This window comes from Eufriesea mexicana, unplaced genomic scaffold (assembly GCF_001483705.2).
Source record: "Eufriesea mexicana isolate 0111107269 unplaced genomic scaffold, ASM148370v2 scaffold47447484, whole genome shotgun sequence".
NCBI classification, from domain to species: Eukaryota; Metazoa; Arthropoda; class Insecta; order Hymenoptera; family Apidae; genus Eufriesea; species Eufriesea mexicana.
In genome coordinates, this window is record NW_016907864.1 from 962,050 (window position 1) to 985,146 (window position 23,097).

General features: G+C 47.3%; 1 protein-coding gene across 4 annotated transcripts; it reads right to left on the bottom strand.

Moving 5' to 3' along the window:
• Positions 1–33: 33 nt before the first annotated feature.
• LUBEL (Linear Ubiquitin E3 ligase) lies at positions 34–20,935 on the bottom strand. Of its 4 annotated transcripts, none has more exons than XM_017906795.1 (21): positions 20,840–20,935; positions 18,564–18,653; positions 18,077–18,481; positions 16,500–16,715; positions 15,916–16,143; positions 15,214–15,680; positions 13,851–15,124; positions 12,708–12,979; positions 12,505–12,600; positions 12,070–12,213; positions 11,263–11,619; positions 11,018–11,201; positions 3,846–10,042; positions 2,681–2,878; positions 2,342–2,620; positions 2,183–2,272; positions 1,935–2,091; positions 1,395–1,725; positions 798–923; positions 529–697; positions 34–242 (listed from the first exon to the last, which is right to left on the bottom strand). In XM_017906795.1, exons 1-21 carry the CDS (start codon positions 20,843–20,845, stop codon positions 213–215), a joined length of 11,316 nt encoding a protein of 3,771 aa, XP_017762284.1. In that variant the 5' UTR covers positions 20,846–20,935; the 3' UTR covers positions 34–212. The 4 variants fall into 4 exon arrangements, with proteins under 4 accessions (XP_017762284.1, XP_017762209.1, XP_017762363.1 ...); XM_017906720.1 differs by having other exon boundaries at positions 12,070–12,234; XM_017906874.1 differs by lacking the exon at positions 798–923 and having other exon boundaries at positions 12,070–12,234.
• Positions 20,936–23,097: the final 2,162 nt, after the last annotated feature.

Here is a 23,097-nt window from a genome sequence, read left to right on the forward strand (position 1 = left end):
AAAAAAACAAAAAGCAGATATTTAGCTGTGAAGTCTAATTCTAAAAGACTGATTATTTTTGTACATTAAATACTAAACAACATTCAATCTTCGTTTACTTTAATCGTAAATTGTTCTCTACATCGCTGTCCACATAATAAAATAAATACACTATACATGATGCATCAAAAACGTGAGTCACATAAAGTCGCACATTAATTATTCTCCTTCTATTACTCCAGTGGAATCTCCTTCCGTACAACCTGTAAAACATCCAGACGTTACATTCACGTTATTAGATGTCGCAAATGAGATCGTTCTAACGGTATACAAAGATTACTATTCATTCTATTGTATAAGATTAACAAATATACGAGGGAAAAAACGGAACTCTTGTCTATAATTACAGATATCTATTTTTCGACAACGTGCATGTCGCGCTGCACTTTTTGCTTGCGAAAGTCATACGTGAAGGTCTACTTTCGTGCATTTCTTGTTAATTCGGTCAGTGTGTCGGGGCAGGAGTGCAGGAGAGGAGTTGTTAGTCACCTGAATGCACGCCTCGAGATAATCCCGCTCGGACATTTCCTGGTCCTTCGCAGGGGGAACTTTTCCCCGACGGCGCAGCTCTTGCTTGGCGTCGTTCAAGTCAAAGATCGCCACGGGATCCAGCTTGTCCTTCAGTATCAGACCCGCCAAGTACTCAATGTAGTGCTGCCTGCGGGGAAAAGTACCCAGAATTTAGTCGTGCCATGCACGATGCCTCTTCGTTTACCTCGGTCAAGTCTCTCCTGTAATGATCCGGATCACGACCGTACCAATTCGGGGGCAACTTCACCCCTGCACGTCTCACGCAAGTCTCGAGATCGTCTACATTTAGCAACGGAAGTGGTTCCAGCTGGGTCTTCCGAATTTTTCGAACTAGGTACTCGATATAGTGGATCCTGAATATTCGAAGGATATGTTAAAATTATAGCGAGGTACCATTTATATATTTTCTCCTATTTTTATCACATTCTTTTCTAATCGTTTCCCTATTTACATGTATGTATGCGCGTATGTATGTTTTCTTTTGTTCAGCATTTAACGAGGCAACGATAACGCGAATATACGACTAGCGATTAGCGAGGAGATCAGTGATCCTGAAGATGTCAAAAGTATTACTTTCTACGATTGATCAAGTGGAGAACTGGTCTTTAACGAAGTATCCTACCTTCCTTTTTTATCATTTATACCGGACAAGTAGTGAGTGATATCCTTATCTTCCTATTAGCTTTTATACGTTTCTTTATACTTGTACCCTACGGATTCTTTCTGTAACGGTACTCTGCTTTCAACGAGGATGGTGTTCAATTATAAGAATGGTTGTAATAACGGCGAGCGCATGCAAAGTTACACGGGAACAAACGAATTACCTGCACAAACCAGCGTGTCCCTCAATGACATCCGAATTGCACACTGCGTCCACAACACCGGTGGGAGTTTCTTTCTGCAACTGCACTTTGCACTTGCGCTCGCCGGCCGGACCCTGTGTGTCGTAGTCGATTCCATTATCTTTTAACAGCTGCTGCAACTGCGCGGGCTCCTTATCGCGTAGATAAAACAGACAGTTTCGCGGATGATGAGCGTGCAGGCCCAGCTTCGCGCAATAGGGGCTGACCAAACATTTTGCACCCATCATGAACGCTTTGCCGCAACCGCAACAAAACTCGTACTTGCACTGACTGCAAGTGAAATGCATACAACCTGCGAACACGTATTAATCTTACTAGAAAATATCTCTTTCTTCAAAAGTAATTGGCTACTCGAGCTCAAGTTCGATCCGAGTTTTATGGCATCGGTTAGAGTTGCGCAAAACTCTGTCAAAGATCGATGTCGCACCTTCACACGAGTCTCGGGATTTCAAGCAAAATTCGTTACAATTCGACTGATTAAATTTTCCTCGAGTACCTTACCTCCTCTGGACAAGGAGTAACGAAATTTGCATTTAGGACAATCTATCCCGTTATCAGCGAGATGCTTGGCTAAGCCAGCGGCCTGATTATCCGGGTCATTCTCGTCTTTCCAAGCAGCAAATTGCTCGCACGTAATTCCTTCGTGCTGTTTCTCCCACTGAAAGTGAAACCACCGTCAGAGTGGATGTTTGCCCGCGCTTACGTAACTTCCGTTTAATTTTCGTGCAATTAATAACATCTGCACGTACCGGTCTTCGACACTGGGCACACGTCACCGACCGACAGTCGGGGCAGATTAATCTTTTCTGATCTGGATCCGCGTAAAATCCGCTCGAACACTGAAAACAATACGCGTTACGTTCCCCTTCCGACTAAAGAGAATCGAATAATCTGTACAAGAGAAACACCTGAATACACCACTTAAAATTTGGATCTTGCATCAACGTCCTATCTCGCAGCTTCCTTTGAAACAGCTCGTGAATCGGGGGGTCCAGAAGTGTCTTCAGTTGTATGTCCAGGTTGCTGAAATATTCCAGAACCTCGTCCTCGTTGGCATCCTTTAGATTTGGCTCTTTGCAAAATGGACAAACTGCATCGGTGATATTCCTGTCGCTGATCTGGATGGTGAAGTAATTCTTCGCGCAATCGTTGCAGCACCGGTGCACGCATTTCAACATGGACACTATCTGGAAATGAAATTTACGATGGAAACTTCAACGAAACCTCGAGCATTATTTACTTTGTACCTGGCTCATCGCAAAACGACCGGTGCAGAGTTCGCATCCCTGCTGCAAGAAAGCCAACGCCGATTCCACGCTGGAACACTCTTTGGCAGCGTGAAGAGCCTCGACATCCCCGAACTTTAGGGCCAGCAGACTCGCGGCCACTTCCGCTTCGTCGTAATTCGATGCTTTACCTTCTGCCAAGAGACGACGAGCAATTCTCTGCAAGTTCAACCAAATTCGTATCGTAATTTCGATCCTTCATCGTTCGAGCTGGCGTATACGTCGACGTATAATGGCTACGGTATCATCGTTGTAATTTGAATACGAAATTAAGAGCAATGTCGAAACTGGAATGTCCAAGTGACAGGATAGAAATTGACGCACAGGATGATACGAGAACAATGACATGCAAAGATGCGATAGATAGAGACTACACCAACGTCTAGAAACGAGCTCTCGAAATTTTTAAGATAACATCGATCGATCCGTGAATGGAATATTAATATCGTGTTTACTCGTTATGAACAAGCTGTAAGTGATATTATGGAAGATTAATACGTCAGTGAGCGATGTCGAAGAATGCAGAATGGGTTCTTAAAGTTAATAGATGCTCGTAGATGATCCGAGGTCCTTTTGTTCCTCGAAAATCAAACGAAACGAAACGAAACGATGGTTGAACGTGTTATTTGCGCGCGTTTAAATTACTATAAGACCCAGAAGCACCCAACAAATTGGACGATGGAAAAGTCGTGTTCCACGATATTGGATTAAACTTGCCGCGTGCTTTCTTCGCGGAGCGCATACAAACCTCGAGTACGCTTCCGCTTGTACACCGCGGTTACTTTTTAATTTAAACACCAACGGGCAACGCGGAACAAAGCGTCATGCTATAGAACAACGACATTAGTCACGACGAGAAACAAGAGGAGTACTTACCTCGCGGAAACAGGGAGCCAACTCTAGCGAGAGAAAAAAAAAAGTGCGCTTAAAATCTACAAAATGTCAAAACAGGGTTAAAACTTTGACAGGATACTGCCAGATATCTCATTTTTCTTCCCGTGTCTCGTCTTTTATCTCTATCTCTATCTCTTGACACGTAGGTAGAGCTGTTTGTAGACATTGGCCTGCTCAGCAGCAAGGACCCGACAAAGTCGGCAAGTGATTCTGACAACTGACGTCTACTGACCTCCCTCTCCGTTTTGGGAGATACCCCTGTCTTCGAGTTGCCGCTCCTACTATCCACGTATTCCCGTTCAGTTTTTTCTTCACCCTCGAACCGACGGATACAACTGGCCACCAAGGAGAATCGTTTCTTTGACGTTACTCCCTGATCTACCCCTCTGTCACAGCCCGTGCTCGCTCTGCGACTCGCTTTCGTTCGTTTGTCGCTCGTGCGTCTAGCTTTCGCTGTCTCGGTCTTAGTATCTGTCCTGTTCTCATCTTTCCTCGCGGAATTATCGTTCGTTTCGAGTTTACCTTTCGATTTGTTAGACTTATCTCTAAACGCGCCTATACCGTTCTTTGATGGTACCGATGGCAATCGTTTGACAGGTCTCTCGTTGGAATAAGCGTCAGAAATGGTACCATTCTTGGACATGTCCTCGGTCGTTGATTGGTCCCTTTGTTGGTCTTTCAGATCAACGTTATCGTCTCTCAGAGTTTCGTCTTCTTCGGACGTCGTGTCTCTCAAATCTCTGTCAACCAAGTTTTCATCCTTCAACGAAGCGTCTCTCTCATCCACGCGTGTTTCATCCGAGTTCGTGTCTTCTTGGCTCTCGTTGTCAGTAACGTATTCATCCTCCGAATCCTCGTACTCGGATTCGGATATCTTCGCCTTTATCGCGTTAATCGTTTCTTGCAGCATAATCTCGGCATCGGTTAGCTCCTCCATGCTGTCCAAGGTACGATCCGAGAGCTGCTTCTCCGAGCTCGATATCTCAGACTCCGTGGCGCTCTCCAAGTCGGAAGTGGATGTATCGTTATCCGTAACTTCCTCCTCGTACTCCTCGCTGGAAGTCGTATCGTTTAAATCCAATTCCTCGAATACCAGTGGATCTCTCTTGGACTCGACCACGTCTGCTTCGCCGTCATTTTTCCTCGATACAGTTCTCGTTTTCTCGTTCGTGTTTCTCTTGCACCCGGAACTCCCCGATCGTGGAACTTCGGTTTTTACAATCACGCTCTTTCTGCCATTTAAATTTCTGTCGACTTTATCCGACTGGACTTTTTGCCCTGCGCCAATCTTCGCGGCATTTCCGGTCGAGCTGCTTTTTCCCGCTGCCTGTTGGGTAATCGATGGTCTCGCCGAGGTGCTAGTTAACCCGTCACCGGATGTTGCTTTGGAAGATTGCTGCGAACTTTTAGGTGCCTGTTGAGAGAATCGTCGTCTCGCCGTGAACACGGGGATCCTCGAAAGGAACGAAGGTTTCTTCGTCACGGTGTTCCCTTTTTCACATTTTTCAGCCACCTTTTCGCGACTTCTCTCGCTCGCCAGGGTAGGTATAATTGATTTCCTGATCTGCTCGCAGCCTTTTGACAGCGTGCTGAAAATCGTCCTCTTCTCGGAGACCGCCTTCGTCCCAGTCGGTTTAGAATTCTTCGAAATTTGCTTCTGCTTCACGCTGATCAAAGGTTTCGTCTTGTTCACCGTGCCATTCGTCGAGACGTTCTTCGCGATTTTCGTTACCGTTTTCACCGGGCTCTTTCTCGAAGTTTGACTAGCGAGGAACGATCTGCGAGTTATTTCAGCCGCCACTTCCTTCGCCTTTGCTATCGACGAGCCCCTCGGGCTGACTTTTCCAAAATTCCTTCTCGGTATGCCGGTAGGCTTTTTGACAACTTTCACGGGAGACCTCCTTCTGCCGACCTTTTTGGCAGGAGATTTGGATCTCTCCTTACTCGTAACCATCTTATCAGCTTCATTTGCATCTACTTCATTATTTTCGACGTCCACCGCGCTTTCTCCCGAAATCGTCACGATCTCGCGCGTTACGCTCGCGCTTTCTGTTTGCAACTTTACCGATTCCACGTTCTCCATCGGTTTCGCTTCCTTCTCGGATAGGCTTTCTAGGACCTTTATTGGCGCACAATCGTTCACCGCTATCATGGGTGATTCGGTGATTTTAATCTCTATAATTTCTGGCACACCCGGTGGGACATCGTTGACAGCGTCTGGGATGGGACAAGCGATTTCTTGGCTCTTATGATCGATACTCGAGTCGATCACTTTGGATACGTTCACGGAGAGACGTTTAATCGACGATGGGTCAGAAGGAGCGAATAATGCAGCGTTTTCCGTCGTGTTTTCATTCTCTTGGATATCAATGGTGACAGCGGGCTCTAAACGGGGCGCGTTATTGTTCGAATCCATCGGGATAGTTTCGTGGTGGCAGGAAATCGCAGCGGAAGATTCGTTCAGGTTTCCAGGCACGTCAGCGACGAAATAAGTTTCGGGATTCGTGCTGGTCAGATTCGATTCGGCGCTACTTTCTTCGCTCGAGTTTGATGCATTATGCGACATATCGGCAACGTTATTAGGAGCAACGAGACTCCCCGGAATGCCGTTAGTATCCTGAGAATTTAGCTTGTTAACGGCGGATTCGGTGTTCAAAGTATGCGAGTCGAACGAGGGACCGGAAATACGAGGGTCACTCGAGATAGTTACAATTGCCGATTCGGTATTCGCGAGTGCTTCAGAAGCTTTATTTGCGTCGAGGTTGCTCGATATCGGGGTCGAAGGCACGGATGAAATGCCTTCGTCGTTCTTTCCCGTCTCCGAATCCTTCCTCGAATCGGTTGCTTCTACCGATTTATTCGGATCGTTCGGTGCGGCTATTAGAGGCGTGTCGTCTTTTATTTCCGTCAGAGACACGTTTTTCGTTACATCGATCGTTGTTTCGGACTCCTTCTCCGGTTCAGATCGAATATTAATTTGCTCCGGAGCTTTTATCGAATCGACAAACATACTCGCAGGAGTTATCGCCGAAGTATCGATTTCCTCGTTCCGGGGAATGTGACATAAGACAGAGATAGGCTGCTCTACTTTTTCAGACATATGCAAGGCATTTTTGGAACTTTCGCGGGCAATCGTGGCGGGTTTGTTAGAAATCTCTGGCATCTTGGACTCTTCGAGTAATCCGCGAATATTAGTATCGGGTTCCACGGGAACGACACGTGGAATAGCTTTGGAATCCTCTGAAGCTTCGGGGATAACGATTTTGGAATCCGAGAAAGCTTCGCGATCGACGGTTTTAAGATCTGCCGAAGTCTTTTGAGCAAGAATATTGGAAGCTTCGGATATTTCGCTCGGAACGGACTTAGAATCGCCTGAAATTTCAGAGACTATAGCTCCGCAGTCTGCCGGAATATCGGGAACGTCCTTAAAACTCTCGGGAACTTCTAGAATAGAAGTTTCAGAGCTTTCCAATGCTTCATACGCGATTATATCGTGATCGATGGAAATTTCGGGAATCGCGTATTCGGGACTCGTGGAAATTTCATTGATTTTGGAATCCGTGGGGGTTACAACGATCCGTGGATCCACAGAAATTTCCTGAGCTATTTCAGGCTCTGTCGAAGAATCTCGAATAGCGGATCCACCAGTAGCTTTAGAAACTTCGTCTCGAGCAAGCTCGGAGTCTTCTGAGATTTTTCTCTCGGGTGAAACCGCGTGGCTAGCCTTATTAGAACCCTCGCGAACGTCTCTGACAGGATTATACGAACCCTCAGAAATTTTCTGCGGATCGAATTGGGAATTTTCCAAAGCTTCGACCGCGGAGTCGTTAGAATTTACAAGATTGCAATTTTCCCGAAGGTTACGAAACTCGGAAGCTAGGGACTGGGTCACGAGCGACTCAGCGAGATTATTATCGCGCGATTTGCTATCCAAAATGGCCGCATTCTCCGCAGAACGTCCATTGTCAGGTAGCAAACTAGCATCAATTAATTTCACACGGTTATCGTCGCTGGCTCCAGTCCCGGTCGTAGACGAGCTGATTTGCATGTAGGATGATTCACGGATAGACGTTCCCGAGTCACGTATCAACGAGGATGACGTCTCGTTCGATAATGATTGTGCGCCCATGGTCTCGTTGGATCTCACCGGGCTATCGCGAGCGAGCGATTCGTCGTTCAAAGATGCTTTGTTAGGTGGAGAATCTTTGATGTCGTTCACGGAAGAGTTGCCTGCTTCCTTTGATGATGATCGTTCATGGACGGATGGGTCGTTGAGTGTATGAATTTCGGTATTCGCCGCGGGGTGATTACGATCGGATGAATCGATTTCTAACGACGATGTCTTCGAATCGACGTCTGAAGCTTCACCGATTGTGCGTCGTGACTGTTCGAAATCGGATGCTCTTTCATTACAGTTAGTATCGTCAGCTGCGACTTCCGCGGAACATTTTTCAGAACTTACTTCTGCCACCGCTGTCTCTGTTCTCTCGCCGCTCTGCAACGTTGACCCTGCGACTTCCGGGACCGGACTCCCGTTCAATTTTCTCTCCATTGTCCCCCCTTCTACCAAGCTTCCCCTAACGCTATCGTTCTTTTCGTTTTTACGTACCGTTTCGAGCTCTTGCAGCGTTTTGATGTCTGCCGCGGCCGTTCCGGTTTCCGCAGCTTCCGGTACGAGCGTCCCGCCATTTTCGACGCTTCCCGGTGGTGCATTCTCATTTGTACCGGACCCGGTCTCGTCGGAGGCTCCAAGAGGCAGAGAATTCTGTTCCTTGGCCACGGCGTTGATGACGTTCAGCCGATCAACGTCGCTATTCGACTTCTTCGACGACAGCATCTGCATTGCCGACATGAAAGGACCCAGCAATTGTTCCGGCAACGATTTCACGGCAGATAGCAGTGCCTCCATCGTGGCTACTTGCGTCTCGTTGCCTTTCTTCGGAGCTTCCGTCGTTACGTTTTCGAAATTTCGATCCTTCGAATCGGTTTCGCTCGGAATTATCGGCGATGGCGATGCCTCGATAACGTTTGCCGATTCCTCCTTCGTAGCTCTCTCTGGAGGACTTAATTTCACGCATGGTCCCGTTTCTTTTCTTCCTTTGCCCTCGTCGGTATCCTCTGGAACCACGATATCCTGGGTAACAGATGAATTTTCCAGCGTGTTAATTAATTCTGCAGCAGTTGGCCTCTGACGCGACTCTTCGCCTTGTTCCACTTTCTGGTTTATTAACTCGGGTCGTTCGATTCCACCGGTTTGCCGTGGACCTTGAGTCAATTCGTCGGACATCCCTGATACACTTTGCGGTAAACTGTGGTCCAATACGTTAGATCGCAAAGGGATACTCGGGCTTTCGACTAAAGGGGAATCTTTATCTACTTGCACCGGCCTTTGATGAGGATCAGAAGCCTTTTGGGACGGCGTTCCGTTTTTCTCCGTGCGCGACGAGGAAGCTTTATCTACCTCTACGCTGCTTTGCCCGGGATCCCGGCTCTTTTGGGACGTCGTTTCGTTTTCTTCGCTGCGCGAGCCAGCTGCTCCCTCGTCCTTTGCCTCGGCTACTTCTAAACTCATCTTCGCCGTTTGCTTTATATTCTCTTTCGATCTGCTTACATCGTTCGTTTCTGGTTCTATTCTATGGGATGACGCTTTCTCAACACTGGAAGACGAGATACCGGTTCCTTCATTACTTAAATCCTCCGCGTCTCGCTTTTCTCTCCTGTCTTTATCGGAGACCGAAATCACCTCTGTTTGAGCGATTCGACTCTCGTTTGAAGAATTTTCTGGCCGGCTCGGAGCCACTTTCTCGGCTAGATTTATCATAGGACTGACGTTCGGGCCGTGGTCTGTTGTTGCAGTAGGTGAGACGGTCTTATCAGACGTTTCCGATTCAATCTCGTTCCATCGAATTTGTTTATTCTCGTCGATGGCTGAAATGTTTGTCACTGTTGCGTTATTTAGATTCTGGTTCGATATCTGCGAATTTTCGATTAGTTTCAGAGTGGGATTAGCGTCTTGGTCTGGTTTCTCGGTTACGACAGGCGTGTCGGTAGTGTTAGCGATTAACGATTTCGTTTCATCTTCGATGGTTCGATTCGGTTCCTCGTTCTCCAGTGTTTTAACAGTGTTGGCTACATCGAGGTCTTGTACGGCCCTTGGGACCAGATTTTTATCGATTAGAACGGTTCGATCGTCAGTGTTAACTTGATACAGATTATCAGGCTTATTACCGAGCGTGTTCAGGGGGTCTTTGTCATGTTGCCAGTTATCGGTCAGTTGTCTGAGGGCTGCCAGTTGCTTTTGAAAGTCGGCCTGCAACGCGACGAAATTTTCAACGATTGGTGACATTACCTGCTTCCTGGCTTCCGAGTCCGACACGTTGATAACCTGTTCGGAACCACCCGTTTCACCACCGACCGCACCTGCCGCATCTGAAACGATTTTACTCGATGATCGTGAGCCAATAGTCAGGAATGAAACTGTTACTTCGGTGAAGAATGTGTCAACTCGATGATTCGTAGGGTGAAAAACATCACTGAGATATGATAACTTATTATTTATGTAGGATCGTATTTGTGTGAATTTAAGAACCCTTTGTACTCGACGATTTTTTCGTTACAGAAAGATAGTAATTCGGAAACTTTCTGCCATAAAATCGACGATATTTTTAAAACAGTAAAATCGTATGCAAATTAAGGCGTAAAATTATTTTACTTCGACATTTCACGCATCGTTGGGTAATTTTAAATTAGATAAATTGATTAACATCGATGTTTAAAATTTGATTAAATGGCGACTGAGAGTGCAAAGGGTTAAGATAGTATTGTTGGCTTCTTAATAGAATAAAATAAACTTATAAGTAGAATGACAGCGGCTAGCTGTGAAACAAGAAAGAGATTCGCTATGAGCACACTCTTCTGATCTTTCTTAAAATTGACTTTCAAAACTGTAACTAATAGACTGCAACTGATGGACTGTCTTTCTAAACCATTATTCTTAGACTTTTACACACTTTCTTTGACTCACTCGCCCACGTTCTTGCACCCTTATTTAAACCATTCATTCTGTCCTTTTTTCACAGTCAGGCTTTCCTTCCCAATCATGCCCCTTTTTCGGCAATATTGGTGGGTCAGGTACTTCAAACACGTGTTGCACTCATAAATTTCCATTCGTCTATCGCATTCGGCTCTGTCATATCTGGCATCCATTCGATCCCCTTGCGTATGGTCACCTTTGTTCTAATTGTAAGTCCAAACATTTCCGACGCTCCTTCAAGGCCGTACTCATTCCAATCCTACATTTAAGACTTTATCAAAAGTAATTATTCTTCAAGAAGCCAAGCTAAGAAGGAAATACTCGAGCATTCCATACTTTATGAAGATAAATAATAATGAACATTCGCTGACCTTCCCGCGGTGCAGCCTCGTCATTTTCCACCCCAACCGGAGGACCCCAGATCCTCATTAAGAACGGCTTGAGCTGATTCTTTTGCAGCTCGAACAAAGCCGCGTCCTCGGCGCCGGTGTTATTTTCCAGCGCTTTCACCACTTCCGCCATCGCGAAGTTGCCTTTCTTCATGATTTCCTCGCACTGACGAATCGTCGTTTAATTTCTCTCATCAACGAAACGCACCAGAACGTCCAATTCTCACCTTTAGCTGTCTACGCTGAATAGCCATCGCGACAGCGTTCCAAACATCCCCCTTCGTTGCTCTCAAGGCCTCCTTCGCTTCCACGGCAGAAAGCACCCCGATACTGTTCTCCTTCAGCTCTTTTCCCTGAGTGGTAACTAGGACTTGCACAGTTTCCACCAAATGGGGCCACTGCGTCTTCAACCAGTCTATGGGGTTGCTGGCACCCTGCGACAAAGCCACTTGTACGTCATCGGTGGAATAACCGTGTTTTTCAGCCTCTCTCAGCAGCTCCACAATTTCCAAGCCCTGTCTCGTCAACGTTGACACTCCCTGCGAGCTAGCACCGGTCTCGATGAATCTGGGCTGGCTCGATTCCTGGAACAGGCAAGATAATTCGATTGACGATGGTCAAAATTGGCCGAGGACGCGTGCACACGCTAAAGACATCTAGAAGAAAGGTCTCATCGTCGTAGGATGCACCTTCTGTACAGCGAGATGGAGAATCGACAATGTTACAGGCTTAAGGCTATTATTAAGGCTAGTCTATGACGCTCTAGAACACGTATGAAATTTGTTTATGATTAATATCACACAGTCGCACAGTGGAACTCGGGTGGCGAGACATGTCTTTTATTAATGTTGAATATTCTAATAATAGATGCTCGTTGGAATGATGGGTAGAAATGGCGCTGTAAAAGGTAGTAATCCTGCCTACGTTCACACCGAGGCTACAGAACTGCACAATCGAAGTCGTGTTAAATTGTATTGAAGATTAGATCGGATTAGAAATCAATGCTTTTCTCGAGGGATAGCTGTCAAGTTTACCCTGGAACGGTAATAAAGGTGGGTGGAGTCGGTGGAGTTTCGTCGCGTACGATCCCTGCTAGACCCGTTGATCAGCTGCTGAAGATACTGCTCCTGGATCGTTCGCGGGTACAGGTCTGGGCTGCTCGTGAACCTGGTTTGTTCCTGAAACAAACGCTCGGCATCCTTTTCTTTTTATTAAATCCTTTATTTTGCGAAACCGTGTTCTTCGAATACTTTATTATAAATCAAAGTAGACGCTTGGCACGTTTCTTTCTACTATCCTTCAGTGTAAGTACACGTTCTTACCAATGAGTTTGACAAGCTTGGAAACAGATAAAACGGAGATGAAAGCCGAGCTGATTCGTTTTTAAGTAATCAGAAATATTTGACCTACGAGATTTCCGCTTCACGGGAAGGTACTTCGTAGATCTATGTATTAATCTTTCGTTTTACCTCTGCGTCGCTGTCCTCATAATACAATAATCCCTTTGAGGCGGATGCAGCTCTTACGAATCCTGCGCTTCCTCTAGCTGGAACGTAGTCGTAGGTCTGGAAAGCATATTTCATATCCGATGATACATTTCCCATTCGTGCTTCCTTCACCCGTATCAACGGTCTATTTTCCTTTACTTTATACAACTAAATTTTTCCCTTACTTGAGTAGAAATGCTTTGAGGAGGAGGAGAGGTTCCGGTGGAAACTGAATGGCTTTTCGGAATTTTCCCGAGCATGGGTCGCTTCGTCGCATCTTCCTCGTTTACTTTCGAAGGAGCGACGGTGTTTGCAGTACTTGTACTGTTTCTCGCCTCTGATACACCATTGGTTATCGACGTCGTTATATTCTTTGTCGCTGACGGAGGTTCAGCGTGCGATCTCTCAGCGACCACTGCAGTCGAGGTCGTCGAGTTCTCTTCGTGTGTCGTGGTATCTGGAAATTCAAGTAATCAGATCATGTTTAGGGTGTTGGCTCGGTACTCTCGTGGACGTTCGGATCCTTAGACCTAAATTAATGGGAAACGTCATTCCGATGCAGGCTGTTAGGTGCTTCGCTTAATCCTTTCGCAGCCTCGAATCTATAAAAGTCCACAGCCCAGGGAACGAGATTTTTATTGGGATATTGAAAATTACAAACAGGACAGGTATATTTAACCGAAAATTTTGGAGACTGGGTAGAACGATGAATTATCCGTTTGTTAATTCGACTGTGGTTCCAAGACAGGAGGATGTTAATATCTCGTTGCTAGGGCAGGTGTAACAAGGAGCAAACTTACTTCAGGGGAAGAATACAAATTATTTATTTGTTAATCCTACTGTTTCAAGGCTGTTGTTAAGATTCTCAGGATTGAAAACGAGAAATGGTTCGACGATAAATTCCGGATGCAAAGAACATCGGCCAAATGCACGCCCGTGCTTGAAACTAGCTTCTCTTGAATGAATAATAATTGCATCTGACATGATCGAAGGAAAGCTGGTTACGAACGAAAGACTAGGCTTCATTTCAAATACGACTATGCATTTGGTTTCCACTGATCGTGTACGAAACAGATTGCATGTCTCTTTATTATTCATCCAAGGGTATACATCGACAGGGGGGCAATCGTATTCTGTTCATCTCTTCTTTCCACGTTTCGTAAAAAAAAGGGGGGAAAAATAAATAAAACAGAGAGAGAGAGAGAGAGAGAGAGAGAGTGCGTGGGTCGGGAAGGGGGAGAAACATTCAAAAGACCACAGGTACAATAATTCTAATCACTTATTCGACTTGGTACCAAACGAAAAGCTGATTTTGCGCCTTGCTCTACCTTTGTTCTTTGTGGAACCACTGTCCCCGCTCTCTTCGCTGTTCGAAATCTTTAACAGGCTGGCCCGTTTCTCGAGATCTGGGCTAGGGTTGGTAACACTGCCTGATGTCGTCGTTGACTCTCTCTTGACCATCTCGCTCGAACTACTCGCAACGTCCTCAGCGTTCTCTTCGTTGCTCGGTGGCAGCGCACTGCTCTTCGTTTTGCAACATACCACGCAGACACGATCCTTTATGTCATTTATAAAAGTGCAATGCTCGCAGGCCCATTCCTCTTTTGGAATCTCCATCTTGATACCCGACTCGCTCGCATCTTTCGACGACTTTTGTTGACCCGCGTTGGTCGAGCCACGCTTCTCTTCCTCTTTTCTTCCGACCGGTGGCAGTCTCTCTAGACGTTTAATTCGTTCGTTCTCCGCATTCCTTGCTGGAGCTTCTTCCACTCGTTTCTCGTTCTCGATAGGACGTCTGGCTTCTCGAGTCTCCTCTTGACTCTTGCTCGCGGGTCGCGACACATCTCGATCGTCACTTTCAAGGGTTTTCTTGGAAACTGTCTCGCGAGACGGAGTTTTTCTCGTAACCTGGCTAGGAGAATCGCGAGAAGACATTCGTCTCACGCTGGACCTCTCCGTTTCTTCGGACGAAGCTTCTCTCCTCGTCAAGGAGTCCCTCCTCGAGACTGATTCCCGATCACGCGAGGACTCGCGACTTCGTATGTTCTTCGTGGTAGCACGTGCGTTCGCGTCGTTCACGTCGTCTCTAACGGGTCGCGTATCGTCGATCCTCTCCTCACTTCTGCCAGAGACCACGTCTCTGGAAGGAGTTTTTCTGCTCGTCTGAGTGTCGCTGTCTACGGAGGATTTTCGAGAATCTCTGCGAGAGGATTTTTCGAGGTTGTCCAAACTCGTTTCCCTTCTCACAGAGGAGGCTCTTCTTGCCATCTCGTCGTCCCTTCGTCGCGGAAGCACTTCTGACCTCTCGAAGTGATCGTCGGAGGAACTGGTCACTCTGGATCGAGTTTGCAAGGTGGATCTTCTGTCGGACGACTCATCGTCGGTGCTTCGTCTTCGGCGATAGCTGCCATTTTGGACGCGATCTAGCCGGGAATCCAGCCTGGAAAGCCTGCGTTCGTCCTGGTCGTATCTTCTTCTCGCGTTTAGCGTGTTTTTCTGGAAATCGTCGTAACCTTTGGGAGGCGCTGGGTACCGTTTCACCGAGTGGCCCTCGGACCACTGATCCTCTGTGCTGGTCATCCTCTCTTCCGACATTAACCGTCTGAAAGAAGACATTGAAACGTCACGTGACAAAATTTAGGGATATTTTTTGCAAATTCGCGATGTCGATTTAGCAAATACTCGACGTACTCGCGACGGTTTCTGCTCAGCAAGCTTCTAGGGCCATCGTCTTCGTGATAGCTCCTTTGCCTGGCACTCCTGGACACGCTGCCGCGTCTAGAGCTTCTAGACAGCCTGTCATCGAAATCTGATTCTCCAGAGTCCTCAGAGCTGGCATCGGAAGGCGAACCTTGCGATCTTCTCGATCGTGATCTAGAGGCTAATGATTTCCTGGACTTCAGACTAGGCGATGGCGAGGGTGCTCTTGATCTCCTGCTCGATTTCACGCTTCTGGCCGGACTGTGTGGCCTAGATAGCGAGCCTGGATAGTGTGGCGGGAGCATCTGCGACGGAGGGTATCCCATGGGAGGGTAGCCCCACATTGCTGGGTGGTTGAGACTCATCGTGGAACCACCCATGGCCATGTCCCACGGAGAATTAGGTGGGTACCACATTATGGGCATACCTCCTGGACCTAGATGAGCCATCGATTGAGCCTACGAAACAATTCGACGTGTTCTATGTTAGATTTTTAATATCTCAACGATATTCTTTACCCAATAAAAGATAACGACCATGTGGCAATACGCACGAAGGATCGAAACGAAACGGAAGCCACGTTAATTTATACGTCATTCCAGAAAAGCTTCCAGTGGCTACTTGTCTATAGAGATAAGGCAAAGGTCTGGTACGGGAACAATTCTGGTATTTATCGTATTCGACGAACGTTACCTGATGCATTCCGGGATTCCACATGTGTGGCGACGATAAATCGCAAACGCTGGCCGACTGCATCATAGATCTAGGCGGGGGCGGGGGTGGTACCGGTGGCGTCAGCTTCGGGCTGCCTATACTCAGCGGCCTAGCATTCAATGGGTCTCTCGAAATATCCGATGTAGTATGCCTCCTCCTGTTCGCATCCTGCGCTCTCATAGCTTCCTGATATTTCCTGTACCTCTCCTGGACATTCGTACGCGTGTTAAACAACTGCCATGTCTCCCGGCCATTTTACACATTCGTTAAACGTCCTATGTCGTCGTGCGATACATCGAGGCACACTGCCAAATTGCACCAAGTCCCGCGCGATACATACGCGAACGTTTAACGTATTAATTACCCATCGCATAATGCTCGATGAATAGTAGAAACCCACGAGATTACCGGGTAACGTCGCGATGAAATAGTAAGTGGAATTCGAGGAATAATTCACGAGTTATTCATTAAGAGTCGAGCGTCGCTGTTGAATAATGGAAGAACGTGTAAAATGTTCATCAAGCGTTTTCTATGACCACGAGGGTAGTTAGAGGGTACTTTACCTGAAGCGTGGACATTTTGTCAGTGCCTGAGAGGCTAGACCCAGGTCCCGTGGCATCGGTGGCGGTGGTATTCACGGACTGCATGGATTTTGACACAGTTTTCGCGTCTAGCGTGGCTGACAGTGGCCTGGTCGTGTTCGGAAGGGCCCGCTTCAAGCTGCCGACCCTCTCGATCAAGGAAAGATTCGTGGGTCCCTGGCTTTGCGTCGATTTAGCCTAAGCGCGAAACCTGAACTTTATTACAGGGTCGTGCAGTGTGCCATCGTTGGAAACGTAGCCGTGTTCGTCGTGATCGTCGGATATGTATCGTTTCTTTTCTCGTTTCTCTGGTTTTAACGGCGATCGAGAAAAGGTAGGTTGGAAAGAAAAAGGATGGCGCATGATCGCGGCTGAGGGCTGCAGCGCTAAAATTAAATTGCGGCGACGTGCGTGGCTAAATCGATGATAAACAAAGCGTTAGTAGAAAACAAAATAAATCGACGGCGTTCCCGACGAATCGGGAACACTGGCAGCTAGAATAACGTGACGTATAAATCAAATTCCGAGTGATCGTGATCTGACTCTTATAGTCCTACGTTAGCGACAGGATGGCGATAGGTGCGATTGGCTGCAAGCTGAAAATAACGAACTGTGTGTGTGTGTGTGTGTGTAGAACGTGTGAATGGTTTAACGAACAATGATCATAACATACATGATGTACCAGTAACGGTAACGGGAGATACAGCACGGTGCATGATGGTCGAATCGAATCACCGTGTTCACCGTGCTCTGCCATATTCACCGTCGTGCTAATCGCTGGGAGAGAAAGCACGCGTGATAATTCCGGAACCAAGTTTGCACAAAGCTCCTGTCAATTGCTCCGGCACGTCTCTTCCCGCCCGTTACTTTGCCGACAGTGTGATAGAGTGAACGGGTTCAGTGAATACGGCAGTGGTGTTTTTGCGGTAACGTGGTGTATTAAGATGAAACAACGTAGATATACAATGGTAAAGTCTCTATAAAAACTCTCGGTGCATCTGGGGGACAGTTCCTAGTCGACTATTTAAAGCTCGCGCGATTAACAATCTTCACGTTGCCTCGGTGTGACGTGTTCTCTCTCGTAGAAACCAACGAGACTGGCGCCGTTCGAAGCGTGGTACAGCTAACAACGATTAATAACAAGCAACATCTATTCTTGTACAACAAACATCCATCGAGAAACGATTCGAGTCACCGGAGACGAAGTTGCGACTGTTCGCTACGCTAACAAAAGTGCTACACCGTGTATCTACTAGCCCATGAGGAAACGCTGTCTGTGATTCCCGTGGACAGACTCATGGGCAACTAATCCCGCTGGAACAGAACGAAAGTGATCGGAGGAACAAGCGGGAGAACGCCGTGGAAATTGTCAGAGAATGGGACACGCGACCCTCGCAACTTGGTTTCCGTTGATCCCGATGATCCACAGCAGCGAGCACCGGTACAGACTCTGGATCGCCTCGAGGAAACGCACGGATACCTAAGGTCGACAACACGTCGTCAGCCTGAAAGAAAATTCACGGGAAGGGATGAAAGCTTCAGGCCAGGTTGCATCCTACCTGAGCGTTCTTGCGGTTCCGCCTTGGGGGCGGGATGGGCGGTGGGCTCGAGAGGTTTTCTCCCTTCGGCGGCAGGGGTGGTCGGGATTTTGTCGTTAACTCCGTCAGGATTCTTCTTCGTACGTGGTTCTTTCTCTTCGGGTGCTTGTGGTTCGTGTCGTCGCAGGCCTCGCAATAATTCCCGTTGCACGTGTCGCAACGGGCGAACACGTTCTCGGTGCCGCAGAGGGTGCACTTGTACGCGTTCGAGCCCGGTGTCGAGGACTTCTGTGCTTGCGGTCGGGTCGGAAATTCGATGATCTCGTAGTCTGGGTCACCACAGTCTCCGGAGAGCGATGGTGGCGGCACTTTCGGTGGGGTCGGTGGTCGGCGTTGCTTCTGCTCCGCTTCCTTCTGTTGTTGCACCTTTTAAAGGCGAAGGATCGTAAACTCGGGGTTGTCGGAAAGGTCGAGATTGAGGGGCGAGATCGATCAGAGGGTTACGTACCAGTACCCAGTGGGGCATGGACCTGGCCATGCGCAGCCGAGTCGACGGGTTCGAGATGGCCATCGGGCGCCATTTTTCAGCTCCCGGGTTCTGTAAACGACATACCAGCTGTTAATTCATTACGATCCAAAGTTTATAATCACGAAGTCGACAGTCTTTTCACTTCGTTCAAGTTATGGGGATATAATATAAATATTTTTATGCTTCGTCTCTGACGAGAAGATCTCGATTTACCCGATTTATATCGGACGTTGACAAAGTTTTGCGTTGTACTTTCAAGCTGACACTTTCTCGTAATTGGGAGTAGGTTACCGCGTTTCTCAAATACTTCTGAAAGAACCCGGTTAATCGGCGTTCGCGCGTTTAAGACGGTTGCGACACGCGCAATCTCTCGCGCCTATGACGATAAATCTTTTCTATTGTTTATCGGTAACGATGCATTTTTGCACAAGTCTCGAATTGGGGTGACAAGCTGGCATCGGTGACTCGTGTTCGGCTGCCAAGCAGTTCGTGAATTCATGTCATCGCACGTTGGACCGGGGTGTCTGAGACTTCGCTAGACGCACGATCGAGATTTTTCGAGTGGATCCTCGAGAAAGCGTGACGTCACACGGTTGATTCTCCGCCGGAAGAGGCCAAAATCGAATCTATTTCTGCGGGGGAAAATCGTGTTCCGCGTCTCGAAATAAAATCGAGCCACGCGACAATATATTTCTTCGCGTTGACACGAATACGAAGAATGCATAAATATCGCGCTGCTGTGCTCCAAAATTCATTCAGCGTTCCCTCGAAATTCGATTCAGACATTCCGCGATGTAATTCAGCCTCGTTTTATTATCCATTTCTTTCGCTTCGCGTTATCGTTCGTTTATAAATCAACGAAGAGCAATGGTTCTCGCGTGCAGGCAGAGTAATTTCGCGGTTCCAGCCATCGCACGAGTTCCACATGCATGAATTAGATCCTCGAATTAGAGCCATACGTATCTTTAGAACGTTTACCCCTTCTGTTCTTCCCGACGGCTCATACTCTTTTGTTCTATGCTGCGATTCCGTCTACGACAAGAGCAACAAAGCACCTGATCTCCGAGAACCGTAAATATAGATTTCGCCACGATCGTCATAAGCGCGCTATGACCCTTCTCCAGCGCAAAGACAAATAGAAATTTCGACAAACCGTAAATCCAGAATCATCCCATCGTCGAACTCGCGTCGAGTTAATTTTAATGCAAAAATTGCCTAGACGAGCAGCGAGCGTGTCTCTAGAAACTCTATTTCTCGTCAAAATTGCAAAAGTCTACGAAAGTTGGAGTCGCTCCAAGATCTAGCCCCCTCCGCGCGCTCGAGTTTCTTCTGAAAACATTTTTCTGACTACGTAATAATATCCCCGGCGCGAGTTTTATTATCTTCCGGTTAACGAGCAAACATACGACCTATACCGGGCCCCGACACACGCATCGTTCGCTCGAAGAAAATATCCGAAAAGCCATTAAACGCGGGGCTCGTGCAGCGAGATGGATCGTATCACTGACACGTGTCACAAATCACGCAGGACCCCGGGAACTACGTAGAACGGCCACTCCGAGTACGAAACCAACGAAATTAGAATTCTACGTCCGTCCAGCTCGTAGTTTCGCACGGAGAGGAATATTCAGATGCTTTCGCCGCGATAGTGTCACCGAGCATGCACTCCGGCAGAAGCGCGGCCAGCGTCGCGTGTCTTCTTCATAAACAATCCGATCTCCCTCGGCTTCCGGTACGCGAGTCGCGAGAGCGGAGGGAGGACCATGTAATGGAACGTGGGCCCGTAGCCGAGGCCCGCGGAAGCTTCCGTGGCTAGACATCCTGGTCGCTCAGCGCGTCTCACCACCAGCACTTCCGTTTCACCACGCGAAAGTAAAACCGGTGAAATTTACTGGCGATAGCCGAGTCCCCACGATCCTGGTCGCCTTGTCACGTAGCCTGAGCTCTCTAGCGGCCCCGAGACCTCGTCTTTACGCAACCTGGGCCAGGGAAGACGAGCCAGCGAGGCCCCTGCCCCGTTCGTTTGTCCAGGTTCGAGAGAAACGAGGAAGATTCACGGAAGAGCCGATCGGGGAGAGGAGAACGGCAGAGGGACGCGCTTCCACGCGGTCGAGCGTTTCCAGAGCGATGCACCGTGTTATCGGCGAGCACGTAGAAAACAAAGGACGCACTGCGGGCCGAGGATCGGGGTGCGTGACGCACGGCCACCGATTCGCGGCGGATAATGGCACTCGTGAAAGGAAGATCGCACTCACATTCATGTGGGACCTCGCGGAGGCGATTTCTCCGTTTTTCCTCGGGAACTGGTCGTCACGGTACTGGCTGCTTCCGACCGCTCGGCAGCGCTCGTCGTCTACAAGGAGCTGTTGCATCGCCACCAGCCGAAATCTATTTCCGTAACGTGGCTGCTGGACCGCTGCCACCGTTTTACCGAAGTCTCCCCGTTCGCGTAAATATATCGCGACGCCGCGCGCGTTTAGAAGCGTTAGAGCTGGCACTCGCTCGAGGAAAACCGTAGGTGACTACGATCGCCTGCTTACGAGCTTAGACGCCGGGATCTTGATCCTCTTTTTCGCGCGACCGCGAATTCCACCGGGAACTTGATGTGCCGAAATTGGGACACTCGTTGGGTGTCGAGGGTGTCGCGGGTTTTGCAGGGTAGCTCGACGGCCCCGGTTCCTTGAAATTAATTGAGAAATTCGCGTAACGAGACTCGCTTGTACGACGAAATTCTTAACCCTTTGCACTCGGCCATTTTTTCGTTACAGAAAAATAGCAAATTCGAAGACTTTCTCCCATAAAGTCGACGATATTTTTGAAACGGTAAATAAGAAATCGTATGCAAATTAAGACGTAGAATTATTTTACTTCGACATTCCAAGCATCGTCGATCAATCTTTAGAATCCGATTAAATGGCGACTGAGGGTCGCCTCTCGAGTGCAGAGGGTTAATTACTCGATATTTTATTTTTTTTATAGAAACGTAAGTTCCGACTGTGCAGTAAAAATTTGGTAAATAAGAATTTTGGTGCGTATGTAACAAAATACGAGGACGAGTGATGCAGTCTGGGTATATATTTCGTTGTTGTCGTTGTTGTAGAGCGTGATTGATTTAGGGATAAATTGATCGAGTAAATTCGGACTTGGTTTATTTGGAAATTTTAATTGCTCTTCGATATTTGAATATCGATTTCAGGATATTTTTTAAAAATTGGAGTTGCAGCGGTTCGACGAATAAATGTTTTACTATATACACACGCATTACGCGTGTTTAATTTACAGTTGTTTGGATAAAAACTAAATAAACGTAATGTGCATCGACAATGGAAAACATATCGCGCGAAACGAACGAATTTATATTTAGAGGTTTGTTTGCGATACGGTTACAATAAACTGTTACAATAAACTCCGGCAATAAACTGTTAAAATGAAGTGAAAAATTGATACGACCGATAAATGGATTTATCTCGGAGCATATTTCGTTGAATTTATCACGGTATGAAATATACATCGAGCGAGACACAGGCGTAAATTGATACCATTACTTGGTTGCAACTTATAAACAGCTCATAACGAATCGATGAAAGAAAGCTCTCCCCATTCAATTGTAATAAATTTCTCTTTAATAAATTCTGCCCATTGTCTCGCGAGGAATACATAATGCAATCGTTCTCGGAACAATGATATAATTGCAAAGGAAGTAGCATATATTCGAATCCTAATGACCATTCGATATCGCTATCGTATAACGTCATTCCCATCTCGTATGCCACTCGGACGGTGCACTGTTCACATAGAAATGCACGAAGGCTCGTACAAAAGTAAAAATACCTGCGCCATTCCAGTTATGGCGATTCCTCCTGGACGGCCAACGAAAGAGTGGGAAACAAGCGCGAAGAATGCCAGAAAGGTAGACCACTCGTATCAATTTATACACCCGTAAAACTAAATACAGTAAGGTGTAATTATATGCTAACTGTTGCCGACGTAAATTTGCATCTGTATTATATCCACGGTTGCATCATCGCTTACAACTTACTTCCCACGTGTGTAGAAAACGCTCGCGTCTCGCGTGGGCCTCGAAATGCCGGCACCGCGTGAAAACATTCGATTCTTTCCTCCCTTTCCTTCGTCCTTCTGCCGCCTCCTTTTCTCTCATTTTCAATTTCGAATTACAAGAAACAGGTCTCCGCGAGCAGTTCGCTAAATCGAGCCGGCCAACGCGCCGCGTCGAGGCAGCGAGAAAGAGAGATCTCGGCGAGAGGGGTCTGAACAATTCATTTAAATAATTTATCGAATCCGTCGTTAACCGTGAGCAACCTGCTTTTCATTCGGACGAAAAAACATCCGCCCGTACGCTCTCCCAGGCAAATGATCTCATTCGAGATATCGAAGCCCGATATCTCGGTATGCCGGGTGAAAACAACCATAAGCAGGTTGATGGGGGCTTAATGTTCCGTTTTTACGACCGTAAGAGATTCATTAAGTGTAACTTTTCGTAGAGAAGTTGCCG